This window comes from Polypterus senegalus, chromosome 1 (genome assembly GCF_016835505.1).
Source record: "Polypterus senegalus isolate Bchr_013 chromosome 1, ASM1683550v1, whole genome shotgun sequence".
NCBI classification, from domain to species: Eukaryota; Metazoa; Chordata; class Cladistia; order Polypteriformes; family Polypteridae; genus Polypterus; species Polypterus senegalus.
Genome location: NC_053154.1, coordinates 80,463,067 through 80,487,415, shown reverse-complemented (window position 1 = coordinate 80,487,415; position 24,349 = coordinate 80,463,067). Strand labels below are relative to the sequence as shown.

The 24,349-nt window shown below is 37.8% G+C and overlaps 1 protein-coding gene across 1 annotated transcript in view; it reads right to left on the bottom strand.

Moving 5' to 3' along the window:
- Positions 1-10,167: 10,167 nt before the first annotated feature.
- The window catches only part of LOC120524695 (cingulin), a 136,073-nt gene continuing 121,891 nt past the window's right edge, over positions 10,168-24,349 (bottom strand). The window contains 5 exon segments of the mRNA XM_039746520.1: positions 10,168-11,352; positions 13,572-13,735; positions 18,686-18,794; positions 19,650-19,768; positions 21,500-21,583. Of these exon segments, the coding sequence (XP_039602454.1) occupies positions 11,208-11,352; positions 13,572-13,735; positions 18,686-18,794; positions 19,650-19,768; positions 21,500-21,583 (621 nt within the window). The 3' untranslated portion in view covers positions 10,168-11,207.

The window sequence follows — 24,349 nt, the reverse complement described above, 5'->3', positions numbered from 1 at the left end:
AAGCAATTATATTCATTTCCCCAATAAATGCCTGGCCTTAATGACTGGCATGTCACCTCCAATCTGATTGCCTGCCAATGTTTGCAATCGATGGACACGCTGGTTGCTATTCCATTTTTTCCAGCTCTTCTTCTTTCTCCCACTTACTTAACATTGTAAGAGTGCATTCCCACCACTCCTTATCAGACACTTGAGAGCTTTTGATCCATCACTCTTCATCAACAAAATTCCAACATTCCTGTCCAAACACAGAGACCACATTATACTTCAGCTGGCTCAACTTTATTGGATTTCGTCTAAAAATTCAACTGTTAATTAATAAAGTTGCCAAACATTTGCTGTCTACGTGCCACACTTTGTATAAATCCATGAGATTGTTAAGATCTGCTCTTGCTGGCATTATTGCAGTTCCAAAGCCATGTATGGTGGCTCTTGCTACATATTTAATTTTCTTTCTTCTACTTAGATCTTTGCATAAGGTTCAGAAAATGCATATAGGGTGGTCCAGATCTAATTATGCAATTTTCATCACGCTATAACTTATTAAGTTTATTACATATAAAATTACCCGAAAAATCCTGGACTATCAAGAAGTGTGAGAACTGATGACATGAAGAATCGTCTTTGCGCCGAACTGAATTGTCCCCGCCTAAATCAAAGTCATCCAGACGATCAGGATCTGCATAATTAGATCTGGACCACCCTGTACTTGTAGTATTGGAAGTTGCTGGGAACTATTTCAGCAACACTGAGTGAGGTAGGTAACAATCCTCAAAAATCATAAATACATCGGTGAGCACACTGTACATCTACAACATATAAAATGAAACTGAAGTACCAGGAGAAAAAACCCTGACATACATAAGGGAAAAAATGTAAAGTTCACACAGGCAGTGCCTGGATACTCATTTGAGCCCAAACTGCTGGAGATCTGAGACAGAAGTACTAACAACTATGTTGCTCATATTGCAGGAAATAAAAAAGGAGAGTAAGGCCACAATCGACACTGGCAGCATGCAAATCCAGCAACAGGGGCAGCTTAGTGGGGATGAGTGTTTTTCAATGAATGTGTGAAAAAAGGAGAAAAAAGCTACCCATGGATTACATGGATAAAAAATTAAAATAATGAAATACCATAATGAGAAGTTAACAAAAGAATTTTTCTCAAGCAATCAGTGATTCCTCCTACAGAGGAAAGTAAAGGACAAGTTATCCAAAGCCTAGCCAGGGTGTGTGCTCATTCAAGCTCCATCATGTTTCCTTCACACTTCTCCAGAAGGTTTTAGAAATACACCTTGGTCTTGAGGAAGAATGGAGGGCTGAGATTGGGAATTTCAAAGTGTGAACGGTAGGGCTAAGGGTTTAAATAAGGGGCAAACAGTGGGGCTGATTGCTAATTGTTTTTTGCATTGTCTTTCATTTCCACCCGTCTTAATCCCTGTTTTTGTTTTGGTAGAGTAATATTTTACTCTACGTTCCCCTTTTGTATTATTAATATGTAGCCTCTGTCAGAATGCCTCAAATCTCCCAGACATAGCACTGTTTATAAGGTACTGTACCATATAACTTCTCCCCACCTTCCCTTCTACATGTATAACCTCAGGCAATTAGGTGTAGTAAAAGACAAGCAGGAGTTAAGTTACATTTTAAATAATGTATTATTGATAATATTCATAAATAATAACAATATGCAAAGTACATTTGAATATTGGCAACCATACAACCTGATAAATGCTGATGTGTAGTTTCAGGCGGCACACAGACTTGTCAGTTACTTAAAATGTCTCTACTTAAGTCCTCATTTGTGGTCAGCTTTCTTCAGAACAGGCCACATGCCTGTCTCAATATGGCTGCTGAGCTGTGCTCTTCATTGTGTTGTCCTTTTCATTTCATGGTATGAGATGGTCTTTCATCAGATGTTTGTAAGAGCTAGGGTGAGGAAAGCAAGCAAATTTATAGGTTTTCTGTCCAGACCCTACAGCCAATAGGGCGTCATGGTACTTAAAGGCTTCTGGTACAAGCAAATTCCAAACAGCCATACTTCAGACCAATGAGGGGACAAAATACCTTCACACCTGCCCCAAAAAAACATTTGTTGAACTGATGTTTGCCAGGTAAGCAGGCTGGCTTTCCTGTGGGGGTTGACTGAGAGACTTTAGCAGAGATCATTTGATCAAACTTGTTTGACGCACTTCCCCCAACCCTGTCGTAAAATTACAAAGAGATTCAGTCCTAAAAGGGGGTGGGGGTACTTAACCATACAAATAAAGACATCAACTTATATGCAAAATTCCACACCACAATAATCCCTTTTGGTTTTCTGATAGGTAATTCAACCAGAAGGCAATGTTCAGTCAGAAGGACTGTTGGTCCTTGGGGCAGGGTGATTGTGACATCAACTCAAACATGAAGGTGCCATAGTTTGGGGAACGTGGAGTAAGTGCAAGAAGAACATGACCCACCCGTGGTCATTAGTAATACTGGGATAAGCACAAGGGTTAGTAAAGGGCAGAGTCAGGGTTGCATGCAGGACAGTCCTCCAACTTTGGGCCATACCACCCATCTGATTAGTAATACTTTGGGGCATGTTGGATCAATATGCAGGAAGATCACTGATCGTGTGGCCCACTTTGGAAGTGAACAAGGGAAGGTCATTGTTGTGAGAAGCACAGTCCTCACCCCTTAAGATTCCAGTGAAAAGAGAGAAGCTCATAGAATGGGCTCGACTGGCAAGAGGAGAAGCACATGGTGGCACAATGTGTTGGAACGTGACAATCTGTTGAAGATCTTGGGTACAGTTACTATTACTGATTATATTAAACTTTTAAATAATAAAAGGCAGTATTATTTGAAGTACTCAATGGCCATACTTGAGTAAAAGTAAAACTACCTTTCTGGAAACTTCAAAATTTGACCACATTAAAACTACTCAAGTAGAATGTCTGGTATGAAGTGTACTTAAAGCATGAGTTTGGTATTCAAGTCAAAGTTATTTCTTCACAAACATGCTACAGTTGTGCTTGAAAGTTTGTGAACCCTTTAGAATTTTCTATATTTCTGGATAAATATGACCTAAAACAGCATCAGATTTTCACTCGTCCTAAAAGTAGATAAAGAGAAATCAGTTGAACAAATTAGACAAAAATATTATACTTGGTCATTTATTTATTAAGGAAGATGATCGAATATTACATATTTGGGAGTGGCAAAAGTATGTGAACCTTTTCCTTCAGTATCTGGTGTGACCCCCCCTTTGCAGCAATAACTGCAACTAAACATTTCCGGTAACTTTTGATCATTCTTGCACACCGGCTTGGAGGAATTTCAGCCCATTCCTCCCTACAGAACAGCTTCAATTCTGGGATGTTGGTGGGTTTCCTCACATTAACTGCTCGCTTCAAGTCCTTCCACAACTTTTTGATTGGATTAAGGTCAGGACTTTGACTTGGCCATTCCAAAACATTAACTTTATTCTTCTTTAACCATTCTTTGGTAGAATGACTTGTGTTCTTAGGGTCGTTGTCTTGCTGCATGACCCACCTTCTCTTGAGATTCAGTTCATGGACAGATGTCCTGACATTTTCCTTTAGAATTCTCTAATAATATAATTCAGAATTCATTGTTCCATCAATAAAGGCAAGCCGTCCTGGCCCAAATGCAGCAAAACAGGCCCAAGCCATGATACTACCACCACCATGTTTCACAGATGGGATAAGGTTCTTATGCTGGAATGCAGTGTTTTCCTTTCTCCAAACATAACGCTTTTCATTTAAACCAAGAAGTTCTATTTTGGTCTCATCCGTCCACAAAACATTCTTCCAATAGCCTTCTGGTTTATCCACGTGATCTTTAGCAAACTGCAGATGAGCAGCAATGTTTTTTTTGGAGAGCAGTGGCTTTCTCCTTGCAACCCTGCCATGCACACCATTGTTGTTTAGTGTTCTCCTGATGGTGGACTCATGAACATGAACATTAGCCACTGTGAGAGAGGCCTTCAGTTGCTTAGAAGTTACCCTGGGGTCCTTTGTGACCTCGCCGACTATTACATGCCTTGTTCTTGGAGTGATCTTTGTTGGTCGACCACTCCTGGGGAGGGTAACAATGGTCTTGAATCTCCTCCATTTGTACACAATCTGTCTGACTGTGGATTGGTGGAGTCCAAACTCTTTAGAGATGGTTTTGTAACCTTTTCCAGCCTGATGAGCATCAACAACTCTTTTTCTGAGGTCCTCAGAAATCTCCATTGTTCGTGCCAGGATAGACTTCCACAAATGTGTTGTGAAGAGCAGACTTTGATAGATCCCTGTTCTTTAAATAACACAGGGTGCCCACTCATACTAAATGCTATACAACAGGCTTCCTACAGCAATACATGCTAAAATACCCAGTTATTTTTTCCCCTTACATCATAATTGTTTTGTTTCCAAAATAATAGGGAAGTCCAGAACATATTTTGGCTGCAGGCAGCACGGTGGCACAGTGGTAGTGCCGCTGCCTCGCAGTTAGGAGACCCGGATTCGCTTCCTGGGTCCTCCCTGTGTGGAGTTTGCATGTTCTCCCTGTGTCCGCGTGAATTTCCTCCCACAGTCCAAAGACATGCAGGTTAGGTGCACTGGTGATCCTAACTTGTGTGTGTGCCCTGTGGTGGGCTGGTGCCCTGCCTGGGGTTTGTTTCCTGCCTTGTGCCCTGGGATTTACTCCAGCAGACCCCCATGATCTTGTAGTTAGGATATAGCGGGTTGGATAATGGATGCTGGCTGCATGCAAACATTAATTTAAATCACAAAGAAACTGCACAATTGCTAGATGCATATTTTTTAGCATTGGGATGTAAATTATATGTTTGAAAACAGAAGGAATTAAAAAAAAAAATTGTCACCTCTGGTAAAGTAAGGTCTACATCTGACTGACATTTTAAATAAACAATTGCTGCATCCGCGTCTTTGTGTGTGGGTTGAAGCGTGGTAATGTGGCGAGAGCGGTTCCCGTGTGCGATGCGGGAGTGGACTGCTCCGCAATTTGTGCACAGGTGCAGGATCCCCCACATCCCTAATTGATGCTTGGACCTGCCGATTACCAGGGCTATGCCATGTTCCAGTGTTTAAAAAGGGAAGTGCGAGTGCGAGAGGGAAAAGGAACGAACTAAGGAAAAGAGAGAGGCAGGAGTGGGAGAGAGAACCAGTGAGAGGAAAGGAAGCCAACGGATGGGTATGGAGCCCCATGGAGGAGCATGTGTGGCCAGTGCTTGGGAGGGGGCTGAACGGTCAGCAGGAGCGACCATAGGACTCAGGAATGTGATGTCGCCGGGAGGAGCCGATGGACTGGCAGTGGTACAAGCGGAGCAGAGCTCTGTGTCTCCCCGTGGAAGTGGTGACGGAAACACAAGCTAGGACAAGAGGTTGTCTGTGTCTGCTGGTAGACTTCTCCTTGGTCTGCAAGATCCGCAAAATGATAAGACAAGGAGGAGGTGGTTTTAAAGGGGCACCGAGGCTAGTGTTTTTAAAGAAGTCTCCTGCTTGTGTTTTAACCTCAGATTTTAATGGATTTCTTTATTTGAAATTTTAACCTTCACCCCACCTTTGTTTATATGGATTATTTATTTATGGAACATTTAGAGTACTGCACTTTTTGAACTCTGTTTTACTAAAAGCACACTTGAGCACTATTCAACATCTCCTTACTTCATGGGTGTTTTGTCCTCATCTGCTAAGCTCATCTTGGTTACGTTATCAACGGTGTTGAGCTCAAGAGGCTCCCAAAGTCGAAGAGGGAGCAAGGAGCCAACCCACACCATCACACCACCATTTTTGCAATGCATTGACCTGTAAGCGATGTTTGGAGACCTCATGTAATTTCATCACAGGCATTTTGAAGTGCCGGATGAGATCCAGAGGAGGATTTGCCATCAGGGCGTTCTGGGTGTGAACCCAGGGGGCATGTGACAGTAAGAGGTCATCTCATTTCATCCCATTCACTTGTGGAAAATGTCCACATACACAAATCACCAAGGGAGGCTGGTGGAAATGAGCGCCAAAATCATCAAAGGGGATAACCACCAAACCTCACCTTGTTGTGGAAACAACTGAAATCCTTCCCTGCTTGTGGAAATGATTGTGTGCTGTGCACTGAAATTCCGTCCGCACCACTCGTGGAAACGATCCGAGTGTCTGAGCGCTAGCATAACGAGTGGGAACTACTGTGCTGCAAGACAGAAACCAGGAGTCCACAATCTGAATTGGTAGTAAGAAGTTCAATTTACTGTAAAGGAGCTTAATTCCTTAAGTCACCAAGGGGCCTGTGGGGGTCTTAACATGGTCTGGGTGAGATCTTTAAATTGAAGCCAAAGATGTAACGGAAACATTAACAAAAAGATTAGGAAAAGATGGCATATTTGATTTTATGCTATGCACGTTAACATGAAAATATACAGTATGTGAGAGCTGGCTCCGCCATGGCCGGTGTGATCTAACGGCTGTACTCCAAGATTGCTGGTGATGGAGTTCAATGCAGAAAATTCACTATAAAAAATAATGGAGTATGAAAATGCAGTTTAATTTAAGTCATGTCTACTGGGATGCCATGCTGGAACAAACCAAATTCACACAACAAACGTGGCGAAAAATGCTGAACTGTGGTTACCCCGGCACAGCCTTCACTTGACTGCCTCATGCTTTTTGCTGCTGTTGACTTCTTTTCCTATGTGTTTATATTTTTAAATAATGGAAAATTACACATCAACATAAAAGGAATGATTTACTTACATGGACAATAAAAATTAAAATCGTACCTTCTGTAGCTCTACAGACATACTGTAAAATGAAACGGCATTGAATATTTAAGGATGGAGTGATGTATGCAGTCAGTATACTGGCCAGTGTTGCTGCTTCATCTGCTGACCGAGTTTCGATTTTTTTTAGGTGGCAGCACCACAAGGTCAAGTTATCTAATAAGAGGGCTTCAGGGCAGCGTAAAGCCCATGCCAACTGGCAGTTAGTAGCCAAGTGTATTAGGAAAGTAGGGAGAAGAAAACGACTTAAAGTGCAAAATAACTAGTTGATGGAGAATGCATTGAAAAGGCTGAGGAAGCCTAGGAGGGTGCAGTTCACCAATGGACAATCTGGCACAAGACCCTTCACTTTTCTGAGTGGGCCCTGGTAACTATTTCAAAAAGCATTGGGGACAAGCCTGTTGAGCCACTTGCCACAGGGCTATCATACCCACTCATAACTGAAGAGGTTTGCCTTTCTCTACGGGGAGGTTGGGGCAGAACACAGGCAGAAAGGACACCTGCACGTTCTACTGTGAATATAAATGTTGGCCAGGCTATGAGATCAAACACTTAAATCACTTTGAAGCAGTGGGTGCTGGGATATGCAGGCCTGCCCGTTACACTCCTCAGGTATCTAACTTATAATTTTAGCAGTTTTTGTGACACATTTACATTAAATCAAATCCCTCTCCTGGCACAACAGCATAGATACTGCAGCCAAGTGCTCAACTGTATTTTAGTCTTTTTCTTTCTGACATTTTAAAGAATTAAGGTACTCTGTGCTTTTTAAGGACACCTTGCATTACGTCATTAATTCTGTACAATACATTACAGCCTCATGTGATATTAAAATACATATCCACTAGTCACAATTGTTGGTAAATATTTCATCTGAAATATTTTAAACCATAAATAAGTCAAACCTGGCTGCATTCTGACAACAGGACAACTTCTTTTTGCATCTGCATTTCATAATCTCCTACTCCACTTTTGTACCTGACCATTCTGCCATGGCTCAACATTAGGAAGATGAATTCTTTTTCCTACGAGTTTTCCATTGAAAACCTGCCAAAATTAAACATTGAAGAATTAAGGGCAACATGATAAACACAGAACTACAAGCATTCCTCGCAGAGTACTTTAGTTAATTCTCAAAAGATGCTAATATTAAAATTGTTGTCCCTTATTTAAGGACAGCCTACCGTATATTCTCGCATTTAAGTTCTCCTGCGAATAATTCGGGGCATGATTTTACTGTATAATTTCCGGTAGTTTATAATGTCAGTTGTATAAGTCGAATATGGAAAACTTGCGCTATTGGTCCAAGAGATTATGATATGCTAACACCCACCTGAGAGAATAACCACGGAGCACACGGCCTATTTGTCTATGCATGGTGCCTACATGACCAGACGGTAATACCCGAACTGTTACGAAGTGACGCTTGCACAGATTTGTGTTTTTTGTATCTCACACCCTCATACACCTTTATTGCAAGAGCATCCTTTATCTACGATGGAGCTTTCAAATCAGAAGAAAATATGAAGCTGGTTTTAAATTAAAAGTCGTTGAAGTGGTGAAAAAAAAATTAGTAAATGATGTGAGATTGGAGGAGGCAAGAAGAAAAAAAAAGTAAGTGAATTTTAAATTTTTGAATGGGTGTATAAGTTGGGGTCTGATTTTATGATCAATTTTTCGGGTTTCAAGACCCGACTTATATGTGAGTATATACAGTACTTTATAAATGATGAATTTTAAAACACAAAATAGCAAGTCTTTCAGTGTAGAGCAAAACCGGAGGTTTCTATATGCCACTCTTCTCCTTTTACTGCTCTTTCACAATGAAGTATGTTTTAGCACCTTCCCTTTGTTTACACTTTGTCCATACTAGCACGTTTTCATCTAAAAATGGCGTTTTTAAACTAAAATGATATCTGTCCACACTAGCATTTTTACATAGTGTCATAAATATGAGACCGAGTCGTATAAAGTTTTGGGGCAGCCACCCGTATAATCTGGTATCTTGGCTGCAAAAGTAACGTTTTAGCAAACACAGCACTGATATGCACAAAACAGAACTGAGGGACTAGGGAAAACGTGCAGGTTTTTCAAGCGGAAGACAGGAAGTGAGATCATATGGATCGGGCTCATGGTCTTCAGCCATTGGTTCAAATCCGGATGTAACATCACAGGGGCCGGGGCCGGCAAGGTCTTCTTTCATAGGCTCGGTCCCGGAAGTGACGTCAAAAGAGCCAGGTGGGATCACCCGTGAATGGTCTACAGGAAAGGGAAAAAAAAGAGTCAGTGCACTCTGCCACATCCCGGCATGCTTCGGAACTGCCCTTACTCAAGCGCTTTAGCTGCCTCCCATGCGCACGTGTGTGACAATAGTTTACAGAAGTTTCTCCGTGTGCACTAAAACAACCAAAAACACACATGATTTAGATGTTTGCCTACACCGGTATGCGCAAATCAATGGAAAAATCTTTGAAAGGATGGCAATGCCGTCGGCCACAGGATTTACTGTAATCTAAAAAACTGTAGCAAACAGTAAAGTATTTTCCTTTTGCCCACAAATGCAGCATTTAATTTGTATAAAACACAATTTCAATGCATACAGGTAAGAAACACAAGTGCCATGGAAAGCAACTCCTCTATATCTGCTATGTTGGATCATGGCTTCTTCTGTGAAAGGTGGCCAATCGGGGAAAGACCACATAATAAAAACTCTGAGCGTGATTAGAGTCTGCAATTTTTAAAAGTTTACTTTTTTCGCAAAGCCACATTACAATACTGAGCCAGTGCTTTGAAAAGCGAACAGCACTGATGAGCGTTTTGAAAAGTCTCCATTACATCGGGGCAGTGTGGATGAACGATGAAAACAGAGAGTAACACCTGCATTCTGAACTGAAAATACAGAAGTGCGGATGTAGCTTCAGTTTAATAAATGCAATCTTCAGTTTTTTGCTAGTTCAATGGTATCTGATTCTAACAGTCACTTAATGTCATTGCATCAAACTTGAAGTGAGCAAAACTTCTACAGCCAAATTAACAATCAGGCATACCAGATGTAGAAATTACAGATATATAATTTATTAATTAAAAATTGATTTTCAACAGGCACCATTTTATTACATTTTACTTAATTTACACAAATACAGTAATTCCAAAACAATATCTTCAATATACATATCTGAAATTAATTAGAACTATAAAATAAAATCAAAATTTTTACAAAAAATAATTTTATGACAAAAAAAAAAATCCAAGATAATGCACTTTAAAACAATAATAATAAAAAAAAGATCAATTCAGGTCTAGAAATGTCCTAGAGATGCCACAGACCGCAAAGGCAGCAGTTCTGGATAACTTTAAAGGATGGATTTTGAGAAACTGAATTTTTTGGTGGCTAATTTCACCTTGCTTAAGGCTCCAGGTTCGAGGTAGGCTGCAAGAGATGAGGATCAGACAAATAAACTGCTAATTAAACGCGAGAACGTGACAACGGAAGAATAAAAGACAAGACTGCTGTTTCATGCACATTGCTCAAGACACAGGACGGCTCCTGAACTTGCGTGGCTGCTGATCGGAGGCCTCCATTACTACACACCTCAGCCATTAGGAACGTGATCCACAAACTGAGATGTGGCCCTTCTTTTATCAAATCGTTTGTGAGTCGGCTGATCTTGAACTTCAGAATGACATTATACGTACACTTGGACAATGAAGGATTTGGATCCCCTCCAAAACAAGCAGACAAACAAATGCATCCCTTTTCACAGTTTAGCCAGTCAGTTCATGAGACGTTACAACTTTTAGGATCTGCGATAACCAACCTTACGTTTGCTTTACAGAGTTGCCAGCATTGAAGCTTCTTTCTCATTCTTCTTATTTTGACGACAGCTCAAATGTATCATTACTAAAAGCAAAAAAGATTTTCCCACAAGTAAAAATACCACATTTTGTTAATTAACAAAGAGTCAAAACATGTTACGCGATAATGAAGACTTAAATACTGACAGATTAACTTCTTGTGCCAGAAATAAAAAGTAATGGATCATGATAATCTCAAATAGAATACATTATCGATTTTAAAATAAGAAAAACATTATAATTTTGACTAAAAAAATAATTTTAATTTAAAACAAAGCTTATGTTCTTGAAGGTAAAACAAATTTGTGGCTACAACCAGCATAAAATGCCTTAATAATCAGAGTAGAATAAAGTATAAAACATTGTATTTTAACAGTTATGTGTTTGAAAAAAAATTGATTCAACAAATATTATAAAAAAAAAAAAAAAAAAATCAGACTAACAGGAAACAGGCTGAAGGCAGAGGCTTTTTGCTGCAAATAGGTTTTAGAGGTAAAAGAAGAAAAGAGAGGTCTGGACTTGGCATCCTAGGTGTACAGGGCCACCCATGACTTCAGAGGACCCGCTAGCATGAACTTGTTTGAAGGTTACTCTCTGTGAGCAGGGAGGCAATCGACGAAGGTCCATAGGCACTGTCGTAATCTTCATCAGAGCTCAGGTCATCTACTAAAAGCTTCGAAGAATCCAGGTTTGGGCGCTGGTTTTTACGCCTGCAAAGAATACAACAACAACAACAAAAACTATGTTTATTTAACTGCATTTTAAAATGACTTTATATAAAATTGTGATGTTGTCATCGATCGGCTGCTGATTTAAATCATTTGATTTTTCACTACAGAATACTCAATCAGTGATCGGTAAATTATCGAACGATAAAAAATATTTTTTAAGCTAATGGTTTTCTAAACTTTAAAGTAATTTAGCTGGAATGCTCATTAACGTGAGGTATTACGGTAACTGAGCTAGCGCACTTGACTTGTAAACAGAGAGCAGAATGGCAGACTTTAGTACAGAGAAAGAGAAGACTGGAATATTAGCCTTTATTTTAAAGAAAGTGGAGCAGTGAACACAGAAAAAGGAACCTAAGGAGTCATTACGTACAATTAGACAAACTGCCAGAAAAGCTACTTTAATAAATTCAGACCTTTTTTATTTTGTCCTTTAATTTAAAACGCTGCTTGTCTGAGTTTGGACGGTAAGCAAGATTGTATTTAGCACAGCAGCTCACATTTTCAATTACAAATAGAAAAGATAAAGAAGAATTTGAAATTACTGCTTAGTAAACAATAGGCTTGTTAGCTCAACAGAAAAAATGGGCTTTTTACTTGTAAACTTTTAAAACATGTTAGTCTTGTATCTTCTTGATTAAAAATTTAATGAACACTTGATAGATTTGCTCTTTAAGGTTTGTACTGCGTTTATTAATTCTGTGTGTTATACAGTATAAGTTTTGGTAACAAACAAGTACTTCATAATTAAAAGTGTAATTTGTATTTATAATTACACCTCAAAAATGAGGAGTGTCTAGCTCAGGGGTCCTCAATCCCAGTCCTGGAGAGCCGCAGTGGCTGCAGGTTTTTGTTCTGACCTGGTTGCTTAATTAGAAAGCAATTTTTGTCAATAAAGCACTAACAAGCTATGAAATTAAATTAACTCTGCTATGTCAGGTCATTCTCATATCCTAGATTTTCTTTCCCTTTCTATCATGCAAATGATTTGAAGGCTAAAACGGACGAGTAATTCTCAGTCCTTCACTTTTTTCTCTTCATTTTTCTTCCAAGTATTTAATTAAACCCAATAGTGCAGATAAATACACACAGGTGTAAATGTAAATAAGCTAAATGGAGAAATGCTGCTCTCTCTTGTCATTTGCATGTTGTTGATAATAATTAAACTAGCTATTTAAGACAAAATTAAGCAATAAGGGCTCAAAATCACTAAAGTGAAGCAGAAGTGTTACTTTAGCAATAAGTGCTTTTTATTAAGAAACTGGGTTGGAGCAAAAACCTGCAGCCACTGCAGCTCTCCAGGACCGTGATTGAGGACCCCTGGTCTAGCTGATACACTGTTTAAAAAAACTGTTTAAATCTAGTAAATATAAAGTAGTAAACAAAAAAGCTATTGTGCAATTAATGATTAAAAATGATTAAAACCTTTAGGGGCATATACATTTATGTTTAAGCAGTGTTTAAGGGTCAATATGAATTAATGAAATTAATGTGTGAGAATATATGCTTTGTTTCTTAAGACAAATAGTAAAAATGTAAATTGCATTAGAGAAAAAAAATTAAAACAATATGACAGCTTGTAATTACGAGAAGCATTTTATTCTGTTTTATGCCAATTTGATTAGGGATATATATATTCTGTACATATTTTATTAGTTGCAAAAGTATTTATTTTAAAGATATTTTATTTATTTTAGTATTTTTTGGACACTGAACAATATGCCTACAGAATTTCACTTTGTTAATAAAAAATGAACAGGTAACACCTAAGGACTATATTTTAAGTACAAAAATACTTTATTAATATACAGTAGAATATAAGGATTCTACATTCCACGTTATGTGGGAGAGTAGTGTAAAAAGTTTAACAGGACAGAGGAAAAAAAAAATTGAATCGCTATCAGAATGAGGCAATTCATTAACACCAAATCAGTGATCAGTATCGGCCCTAAAGAAACCCAATCAGAGCATCCCAGTATAAAAGCAAGAGTACAGTAAAGCTGCCATTCTGTTAGAAAAAGGCTAACAATGAGAGCACAAATCAAAAGGATTCTCATTAGATAGAAAGGCGAACTGCCCTGGGCGTCATATTAACTTTACAATAGCACATGTCGTTACTGGTGGACCTTAAATCAGAATCCCATATGCCTAAAAGCAGCAGATGAAGTTGAGAACACAGTGCACTGTGGAATATGGCATACCATGTCTCTTTTTCCAGAGCTTTGAGGCGGTTCTGCAGCTGCTCCCGAACCTCTGTTTGATCCTCCAGGTCCCGTAAGGCCTTTTTCTTGGCATTTTCCAGCCGCTCAATTTCCTCTTCAGATTCATCCACTTGTCGTTTCAGGGCTTTAATTCGCAGAGAAAGCTAATGAAGCAAAACACAGAGAAACGAGTATCGTTACTTTTAAGCCTAATAGCAAACATAATCAGTATGTGAAGTGTGTGTGTATTTTTATGTATATATATTTATAGATATGTATGCGAGAGTGCGTGTCACATACACTCACATTCACGTGTACATGCTTTTTTGTAGACTCTGCAACCCCAGAACTTGCAGTCATTGACAGACAATACATCAATGAACTCTGGGGTGTATCAGTAAATTTCAAAGGAGTATATCGAGGATTTATTTGTGAGCTCTCATGTAAATTCTGCTAAAAACTGAGATAACACAGAAGATAAGTGGGAAAATATAAACCTGCCTGAACTCAGCTGAAATATTGTGGTGTGACAGGAAAGATTTAGTCAGTCCAAGAAGGGGCAGCACTGAGTTGAAGGCTTTGTAAAGAAAATATCGCAGTTTCTGAATGAGGGGTCAATGGTTACTAAATGTAAAGGTTAATTTGTTGAATGAATTTGTTGAACACACAATGAACGCTGAATCAATAAAAATATGAAAAAGGCACATTTTTATAGGTTTCTTGAATGTAGATCAAATTATTTATGGTCAAAGTAATGCGCAAATGTAAAAAAAAAAAATCCATATTTTTCTTACTTTTATGTAGAAATCTGATGGCTTCAATTGACTTTGGCAAGTCATAATTGTCTGGAGCTTCTGCTCATGTGCCAGTTTAAACGTTACTGACTTTTTGAGGGAAGGTGGTGCTAGAAAATGGCATTGTATTACATGATAATTAACAAATACAAGTAAGAATTTCACTGTAGGCCTTTTGTTTTGTAATAAATCAGTAACTATGAGCTGTCCTACATAAATGTTTATGGGGATACCCTGTAATTAATGTGGACCACTTTGCAGAGATCTAATGTAACTTTTACATTAAAGATTCTTTTTCTGTTGGTCAGTGTCAAAAAAGTCAAATTAAATCCACTGAGATTCAATATTGTATGACATTAAAATATGAAAACTTCCAGTACCTTTTATAGCCACTGTACCCATGATTCATTTGTGTTTTGAAATATCAGTAATGATACTTCATTTTATTTAAGAAAACATTTTCTGTAAAACAGTAATAATGCATTACGCACGTTTGCTGATATTTCCATTAACTGACATTTTAGTTAAGTTCTGCCTTTACATTCAAAAATGAGTTACAAATGTCAGCAGGTACAGAACTTGTTCATAACCCATGGGCTGGTTATACAGTATGCCAGTTTAGAAGTACAGTCATGTGCTGTCTTGCAGCTCCATTTGAGACAAGCCATTTGGCCATATGTTGGTTACAAATTTTTCAGGGTATTACTTTTGAGGCTCTTTGGGTCTAGTGAGGGTCACCAGTGTGTATACTAATCGCTGGTTTGAAGTAGCACAAATCAATCTTCACATCTTAGCAGCCTCACACTGGGTCCATGTAAGGCAGTGTTTCTCAACAACCGGATCAAGCCACTGGTGGGATGTAGGTTGCCATCACTGATTTGTGAATGGGTTCCCTAAGCCACTGTTTCTTAGCAGCTGAGTTGCCACCTTTGGTTCACTGGTGGGTTGCCTAAGTGATCAGCAGTGCTGCATGATGCATTTCCTAATTCTAAGCACACTTGTTTCACCAAGGTGGTGGTTTGTGAGTGCTGTTCGTGGGTCATCAAGGAATTTAAAGAGACAAAACTGGGGTGTGGGATAATAAAGGTTGTGAAACTTTAGTGTGAGAAAGACGGTGCAGACCAGTTACATAAGAATCAGCCACGTGAAGTAGAGCAGATCAAAACAAACCTTAAAGGTCCATCCAAGACACAGAAAACATAGAAGGCAGTGTGTAGAAATAATAACAATAATGAAAGTTTTATTACTGTGACTGGCAATTTCTAGAACATTACCATATTATAATTACAAATTTCCTCAACTTGGTTGGCCGTAAACTAGGGCTTGACGTTTGCATACCACCATTTCAGTGTATAGGCTGGCATCAATGTTTGGCACATTTAAATGATCATGATTACTTAAGGAGGCAGCATGGTGGCGCAGTGGTAGTGCTGCTGCCTCGCAGTAAAGAGACCAGGATTTGCTTCCCGGGTCCTCACTGTGTGGAGTTTGCATGTTCTCCCCGTGTCTGTGTGGGTTTCCACTGGGTGCTCCGGCTTCTTCCCACAGTCCAAAGACATGCAGGTTAGGTGGATTGGCGATTCTAAATTGTGCTTGGTGTGCGTTTATATGTGTGCCCTGCGGTGGGCTGGCGCCCCACCCGGGGTTTGTTTCCTGCCTTGCTCCCTGTGCTCCAGCAGACCCCCGTGACCCTGTAGCTAGGATATAGCAGGTTGGATAATGGATGGATGAATTACTTAAGGATAATAGTCAAATTTATTTTTTTTTCCTGTATTGACCAAGGGTCAGGCCAAAACTTTCTGAAGCAATTTGGACATGAATTCTGGATGAGTGCTTTTTAGGATTTTGCAGACTCATTTGATTAAAACACACCACTATTTTCTCACTTATAACACCAGAAGATGACAAGAAACTTAATTTTTAGATGAACTACACATTTGGTAATGTTCCCAGCTACAACAGGGTTTAAAAATCTGTACTGGATAATATATTACATATTCCAAGACATTTTAGTCTACTCATTTAGTCACTTGAATATACTCAGCTAGTTTTTGTAGTCATACCTATGTGGTATTTTCGGCATGTTTCACTCCCAAAAGTTAAATATTTTCATCAGCTAAAGTTTGGATAAACATATCAGTTGCTTCATTGCCTTTCCCATGCCATTTGGCAAAAAACTCACTCATGCAGCACACCTATGTGAAGCACATGAAGTTATTCTCTTAGCAGGGCTTCTCCCATCTCATCCTTGACAAACTAACTCTTGCATAGTTGTCTTAGGCCTTAGGATTTGTTAGATATTCTGTTGGAGATGTGAGCCTGTTCTGTTATGATTTGGATGTTTTACATTTCCCTTGTCTCTGTATACTCTATGTAAAGCAATAGGACGTCTAAGAGGGTGGGAATGTCCAATGAACAAAGGCAAAGGGCTGGTGTAAGATAGTAAACTGTGCAGTGTACATTATGTCATCTGTAGTTCAGAACAGGACTAGAATGTTTCAAAGAAGAAAAGCAACAAGCAGCACAAAGAATAGATGATGTAAAGCACATCTAGTGCACAGAGGTTTGTAAATGCACGACACAATCAAAACAGACAGACTTATCATTGTATCGTTACATATTTGTTTCGCTCGGCTAGTTTTTTTTATAGTCAACTTGACTTTGAACTCTTTTGAAGATCTACTTTAAGTGTTCCTTTGTTTTTCTGGTATAGATTTTTTAATAGCTGCTTTATATTATTTGTATTTTCTTTGAAACAAATTGGTAAAATTTTGTTCATTTGTCATATTGACCAATTTTTTCAGACGTATAGTTTCATAGTCATTAGCCGCGTTTCCATTGCAGTTATGTGCAAAATTAAATAGATACGTCTAAAAAGTTGACAAAACTCAAACGCGAATTGTCTGTGCAAGCAAGTGAATACAATTAAGGAAAGGCGAATTCCCTATACTTGACAGAGGCCATGTATTACGGATTTGTCTGTGAAATCGTCCACAGTGATTTTACTGAGGAGCTGTTGGTAAAAAAAAAATATTAGAATAAGCAGCTCGACATTCACGGAATTAAGTACCGCAATAGGCCCTCTTGTGGCTCCTACTGTAGCTTATATGTGGGAACCAGACCTTCAGGTTCTCTCTGTCTGGCTTTGCATTCTCATTTCTAACAATCTCAATAATTGTAGACTGTATTTAACTTTGCTTTGACTAAAGTTGTGGTGTAGATATTTACAACATTTCTTGACCATGAACTTGTATAGTCTGAAAATCGCTCTTTATAATCTGCCTACCTGTGTGGAGTACAGGGTTGTTGCCCAGACTTTTGGTGTGAGTAAAACCACCATTCGCAGGTGTGAATATGGGGTGTTGTCAGGCCATATTCTCCGAACTAATGAGCCAATACTTCACTTTACCTGATGTGGAAAAGGCACGGCATTTTTTGCAGCGCAATTACAAGGCATACAAAATACCTTAGTTGCACAGTGCAATCGAGTGCTCACATATCCCTATTCGTGCACGAGTGACGGGTATTGGGATTATGTTAACAGAAAAGGAGGTTGTTGATGACACATTAATGATCAGGGACATTAATGTTGGGTGACCCGGTAGTGCTCATGATACTGCTGTAATTCGCCACATCACATTTGCACAGGTGTTTGAAAATTTACATTATGTCATGTGACTTAAATGCAAAAAAAAAGTGTTTCCATTGCAGTTTTACTAATTATTGCTTTGTCGAATTGCGAGAAAAACCACCTCAAGTGAGCAGATAAACGTTTTTGTGAATTTTGAGTTTTGTTTTTCGAAATTCATACAGTATATTTCCATTACAGGTTTTTTGTTTCACAATTTCAAAATGTACATTAAGGAAGTTAATGGAAACGCTGCTATTCTTAACATCCAGAAGACAGAAAAACAATGCAAGAGAGACAGAAAAAGAGGATAAACCAAAATTTGTAAAAAAAAAAAAAAAAAAATGAATAAGAAACAGTACTTTTAAATGCCGTTTCCACAGATTATTTTGTATCAATAACAAAATCTACTATATCATTTACTGCATGGAACACATTGTCAACAGCAAAACATTATGTTCCAAATGATTCAACACCAGTGAAGATGAAAATCACAGAGTGCTAAGACAGCATCTATTAGACTTTCCATTTCCTATTTTCAAGTTTTTTTTTTTTACGTTCTTTCTATCTGACTTTGCATTCTCATTAATTGTAGACCTTATTTAAAGTTTGCTTTGACTAAAGCTATGGTGTAGATATTTATAACATTTCTTGACCATGAGCTTGTACGGTCTTAAAAACCTACAACATACCTGATCCTTCTGATCATTATACTGCTGTCTCTCATCATCCAGCTGTATTGTCAACTCCTTGATTCTACGATCCAACTTGCGATTTGTCGACTGCAAAGCATTTTTTTCCCTGCAGGAATAAGTAAAGGAAGTAACAGCAATTAACATCTTAATACATCACCTATTACTACCTCTGGAAAATGCTTTCATATGCAGTTTGCTATTAGCAGGGACATTAAATTCAGCTTTAGCAGTATGAGCATCTTCACACACTATCATTTACTGGCTATCTTTTCTTTTGGTGCGAGTATGCCCTCTACTGGGGGGAAAAAAAACAAAAAAAAAATAAAAAACTGGACATAATGCTTACAGCTAAATTCAAAAGACTGTAAAACTGAACTGTTTTTCTTTTAAAGAGATGAATCTCTCCTGTAACAACAGATTAACACAAATAATGGCATTCATTTGTATAATAGGAGATTGACAGCTAATATGAGAATTGACAGCTTTTGTTATAAACCTTATTATTAAGGAGTATGTATTTGAAAATATTTTCCTCCCAATGTATGATAATTCATAATTAGAAAACACAGCTGTAAAGTTTAGCTACACAGATTTTACCTGAAATTTTTACCTGAATCTGCTGAAAAGAAACAGCATATGTTGGCAAGAACAGGGTTTTATAACTATTTTAAGTATAAAAAGTAGATTATATATATATATATATATATATATATATATATATATATATATATATATATATATATATATATATATATATATATATATATATATTACAAAGCACTCTGAATTCGCTAATGATGGCAAACTTTCAGTTTTGAATTATGTGGGCATTACGTCTAATTTATACTATACATCTCTTTGTGTAAACAGGTCTGAGAAGGAGTGCAGCCCAGAAGTGCCACTGCAGTTGTGATAGATGTATTCAAGACTAGAGTTAAAATTTTTAAAAACACCAGCTCACCTCTCCTCCCCTTGAAGACGATCATCTAATTCTTGAATGCGGGCCTCTAACTGAGAGAAGCTGGCGTTGGGTTTCTGGACTCCTTCTAAACTTGACAAGCGTGCTTTAAGATCTTTATTCTGTTGGAAGTAAAAAAATTGGAAATTTGAGTGAAGATATTCTCAAAGATAAATATCATATTAATCATTAGTGTACATCATAACAGTTCCTAAGGTTGTTTTGTCAATGATTAAATAAATATTAAACACATTAACATTAATTTACTTCACCAGAACTCAATCTAATTTAAGTCATAATTCACGGACTTTAAAACAAAATTAACAGTTATGTTAAGCAGTTTTCTTTTTCCATTATAAACCAGAGGAGAAAAGAAGATTAGAGTCATTCTCTCTCATTCAATGACAAACAATAGTGTGTGACTGAGGCAGTGTGGGGTAGTGGCCAAGGCACTGGACTTTAATGCCAAAGTTGTTCAGTGAATTTCTGCTTCTGAATTTACAGTGAGACTCTGAGATAGTCATTTAATCTGCCTATACTTTGACGGCCAAAAGAAAAACTTTGTCAAAAACAACCTGGTCGACTTCCTATATGGGTCACTTATAGCTTATCCCTGAAGGGAATGCTGGCTAGTGTGGATGAAGGTTCAGACAACAGCTCTGGAGTATATAGCCAAATTTTAAAAAGCACACCCCTTAATAATCTTATGGTTCCATAAGAAAGGGATGTCTCATTTACAATTTCAGAACAAGAATGAAAATTAGACATTCATAGAAAACATTTTACTTACTATAAATATGGGCCAAGCACATTGTAATTCAACCTACAAATGTTCATTGATCACATGTCTTTTAAAATTGTCTAAAATATACCCAGGGTGAGATACAATCCACGACTAATATTGTTAAGGGCCTGCATCCTAAACTTAAAACATTTTAGACAAACATTTTGCATATACCTCTTGAATAGCCCTGGAGTTAATGTCTTGACAGCAATATCTGAAGTAATACCAGATAGATTAAAAGTGTGCTGGAAAATCAGCTGTACACCACATTACATGTATGGAGTCTTATGTCGAAAATCTGGGAAAATTCTAATCCTCCTTCTATAACTTAAACCAGAGAAAACCCAGTTCTCTTTATTAGGATGTGTTCTGAACTTGACAAGAACTTGCTATTATAATGTAACATAATCCCAGGCCTGTACTGAGCCTTTTTAATTTTACTTACTGTTTTATCCTATAAAAAACATTTCAGATGGGACACTCTGGTCGTAAAGCTCTCCTGCTTGGGTGTGGGCTGAATGCTGTGTTTCACATAATGCTCCCATAGTATACTGTTATACTTACTATGTTATTTTCATTTGTTTGGTTGAACTGTGCACCGTAATGCTACATTTTCAAATAAAATTAATTAAAAACACACAATAGGGATGTGTGTACAAGTAGAACTGGGCGATTGCTTTGGGAGTGTAAATGTGGATTCCTTCAAATTGAGAAGTACAGTAGCTGAAGGCTACTCCGATATCTCTGCAGAAAATATGGTTAGGCAAAGAATTGATTTTAACAATAAGAACGAATTAGCTATGCTTAATGTATAATGTATGGTAATGCAAATAAAAACTAACAATTATGAATTTGAGAGGTTTGGGCCATTCAAATAAATAAAAGGTAATGAGTTCATTTTGCACTTTTTTTTTTTTTTAAACAACTACAAATTGATTGTGGGGATAAAAGATAAACAGTAAAGAGTGAAGTAAAACAAATAATAATAAAAATCAGCTGCTCTGAATAGTGACAGTTTCTGCAGGGCAAAAATAACACTCTTGAAAAACAGATTTATCACATCTCTTACCTGTCTTTCCAGTGAGATTTTATCACATTCTAAATCTTGCTTGCTTGCCCTCTCCTGCATCAACTCAGCTCGAAGTTGGTCAATCTAAAAGGTAATACCAAAATAGAAAACATAAAAGAGTTAAAGATAAGAGCCCAAGTGTGATCTAGATCTTACATAATAATGAGTGAAGGGCTGCATTAGTGCACATCTGCAAAAGAAACTAAAGCATGGGTTATTTCCAGGCTGAAAAAGTACTAAATGTGCTTTGAAACACAATTATTTGGCTGTATAACCTTCATAGGGTGGTGCCACAGTATTGTTGTGTGTATACAGTACAGTGAAATTCTTTACTTGCATGTTGGTTAATTGACACATCTCCATTCTTGGGCACCATGATGAACAACAATGGATCAAATGCAGAACTTCCCCTTAATCAAAGTGTCACGGTAACACACAAATAATTTTAACTTATGTATCTCTTTACCACTGTTACCATTTGTTCAGTTAATTATGCTGCCAGTTCCTAAACTATTAACAATTCTCATTAACACAGCTAACTGTTCTGAAGCTCTATGAAATCAACAGTTAAGCAGAACACTTTTAATGGCTTGGAACAAAAAAAAAAAATGCTTTTCTTTGTCCATAACAGAAACTTAAAAACTATAATGTGCTTATGCAAGACTATCAGATTAAACATTTGCTTTTTTTCAGCAAGTAACTTTATTTTTTTCCTTTAAACTATACTTTAGAAACAGAGTTAACCACAAAAAGGACACCAAGAATTGGAGATATAAATTAGCCAAGTGAACACAAAGAATGGGAAACATCTTCACAGGGCTAAAGTTGCAGTGGTTAAGTGCCACCATTACTATATGTTAAACCTGGAAAATCAATTTGTTGGTCCGAACCAGAATTTTTCAAAGACAGACTGGGGAGCATTCCAAAAATAATTCCCCATCTCTAAGCAAGTTATTTATGAGACTGTCCTTCAGGTCCTACAGCAAAATGTATGGTTGACTCTATACAAGTTTATTCCTGTTCATAAACAGGTTTTTATTATAGGTTCACCTCTCGTGATCAAATATGACATTTCAGGACCAGGCAGACACAGACAGGGTGCCAGTCCATTGCGGAGCAAGGTGGCCTCATGCAGACACTAGTCATTAACTTAACACATGGAACTTTGAGAATGCAAGAAGAAAACCATGACACCTGGTTTTAAAGTATAAAAAAGATTTTCACTCATGCAAACTTTAGCCGAAATGGTTTATTTTTACCTCCTAACACAACTAAGGTGCACAAGACTTTTTTGTTTGCTACAGCAGCCATTACATTTACTGACTATACATTTAAACAAAGAAATCTCTGCATCATTGAATGCTGAACAAGACACTGAGTCATTATTCATTCTCACTTCAGAAATAATATACATGAATACTAAATATCATTCATTAACATTCACAAAAAAAGGCTCCAAGTAATAAACTCCATTAAAAATTACCAAATTTACCAATAGTTTGCCATACATCACATGGCTGGCACACGTTTTTAGTATAGTTACACTCTTGCTCATTGGCTAATGTTGAATTATTGAAGCATTAACCTTAATTTTAATTAAAATGTGTATAAATCTTAAAACTGAAATAAATTGCATTTATTAACTGATTCTGTTAAAGCAGGCACAGCACAGCACAGGCACACTGAGCCCTAAAATGTCAGAGCTGCACAGCCAAGTAATATGAGAAAGGGGAATTCAGCAGATCCTGCAAACCTGCTTGCCCAACATGTAATGGACTGTAATGGATAGAATCGTGACACTGGGGCATCATGTGATAGTACCACCATGGCACTGTGTTATGGTAAATCATATAAAAAGATAATATGCTATAATGAGAGTGTTGGCATAACACCAGAATTCTGTCCAGTGTCTCGATCCTGCATGCAGAAATATAAATAAATAGCAACTGGGAGCCCGCTTGAATCGGGCTACAAATTCTACGTTTGTGAAATCCATACTTTCTCTGCAAATAATTATTTGTTTTTTTAAGTCCTTGAAATGATTTTGTTATCATGGCACTGATTTGTGCTTAAAATAGACATTTTCGGCTGATGTAATGAACAGCTTACTGTTTAAACAGGGCTGCAAGACGTGAACATAGCTCTTTGGCGCACCTCATTTGATTTTTTCGGCAAACAAATTTTCAAAACAAACCGTATTTTACGACTCTAATCAGAGTCGGAGTAATAATTATGTTGCCGTGGTCATTTTAGATCTGCGATCGGCTAAAATTTAAACAATGACAGTTGTTAATACTCAGCTGTCATTACTCAGTTTGCCAATAGATGTCAGAAGGACGGTATGTCAAAACCGAACTGCCCAAAGATGGATTTCGACGTACCAAGCAAATGGCGATACGTTCTAAATTACTTACGGTTCCGGAGCTGTCGAAGGGTTTAAGTCAGTCGATGATGTTAGTCCTGGAAAGTATGCCCCACGAAACCAACGTTCCAAAAACCAACCAAACTTGCTATTATCTGCTCCAACCAACACCGACTTACTATACTCGATCATTCAGCAGTGTCACTGGAGCATTCGAACATTCTTAGCCAATCATGCAATACTGCGTCCGCGTGTTGGCCACGTTATGTTCTAACTACAGAGGCAGAGTCCCATCGCATGGTTCTAACTTGTATTGAGTCGAGGTATTGACGTGAACACCATACATATGGGGTATTGACGCGAACACCATACATGCGGATAGTATCAAATTATACATAAGGATCTTTGATTCTGTGAGTCAAATTATTAAGCCTGTTTTTCTTCCAGACTAACTTACAGTGTGTTTATTATTTTCTTCTTAATCGGAC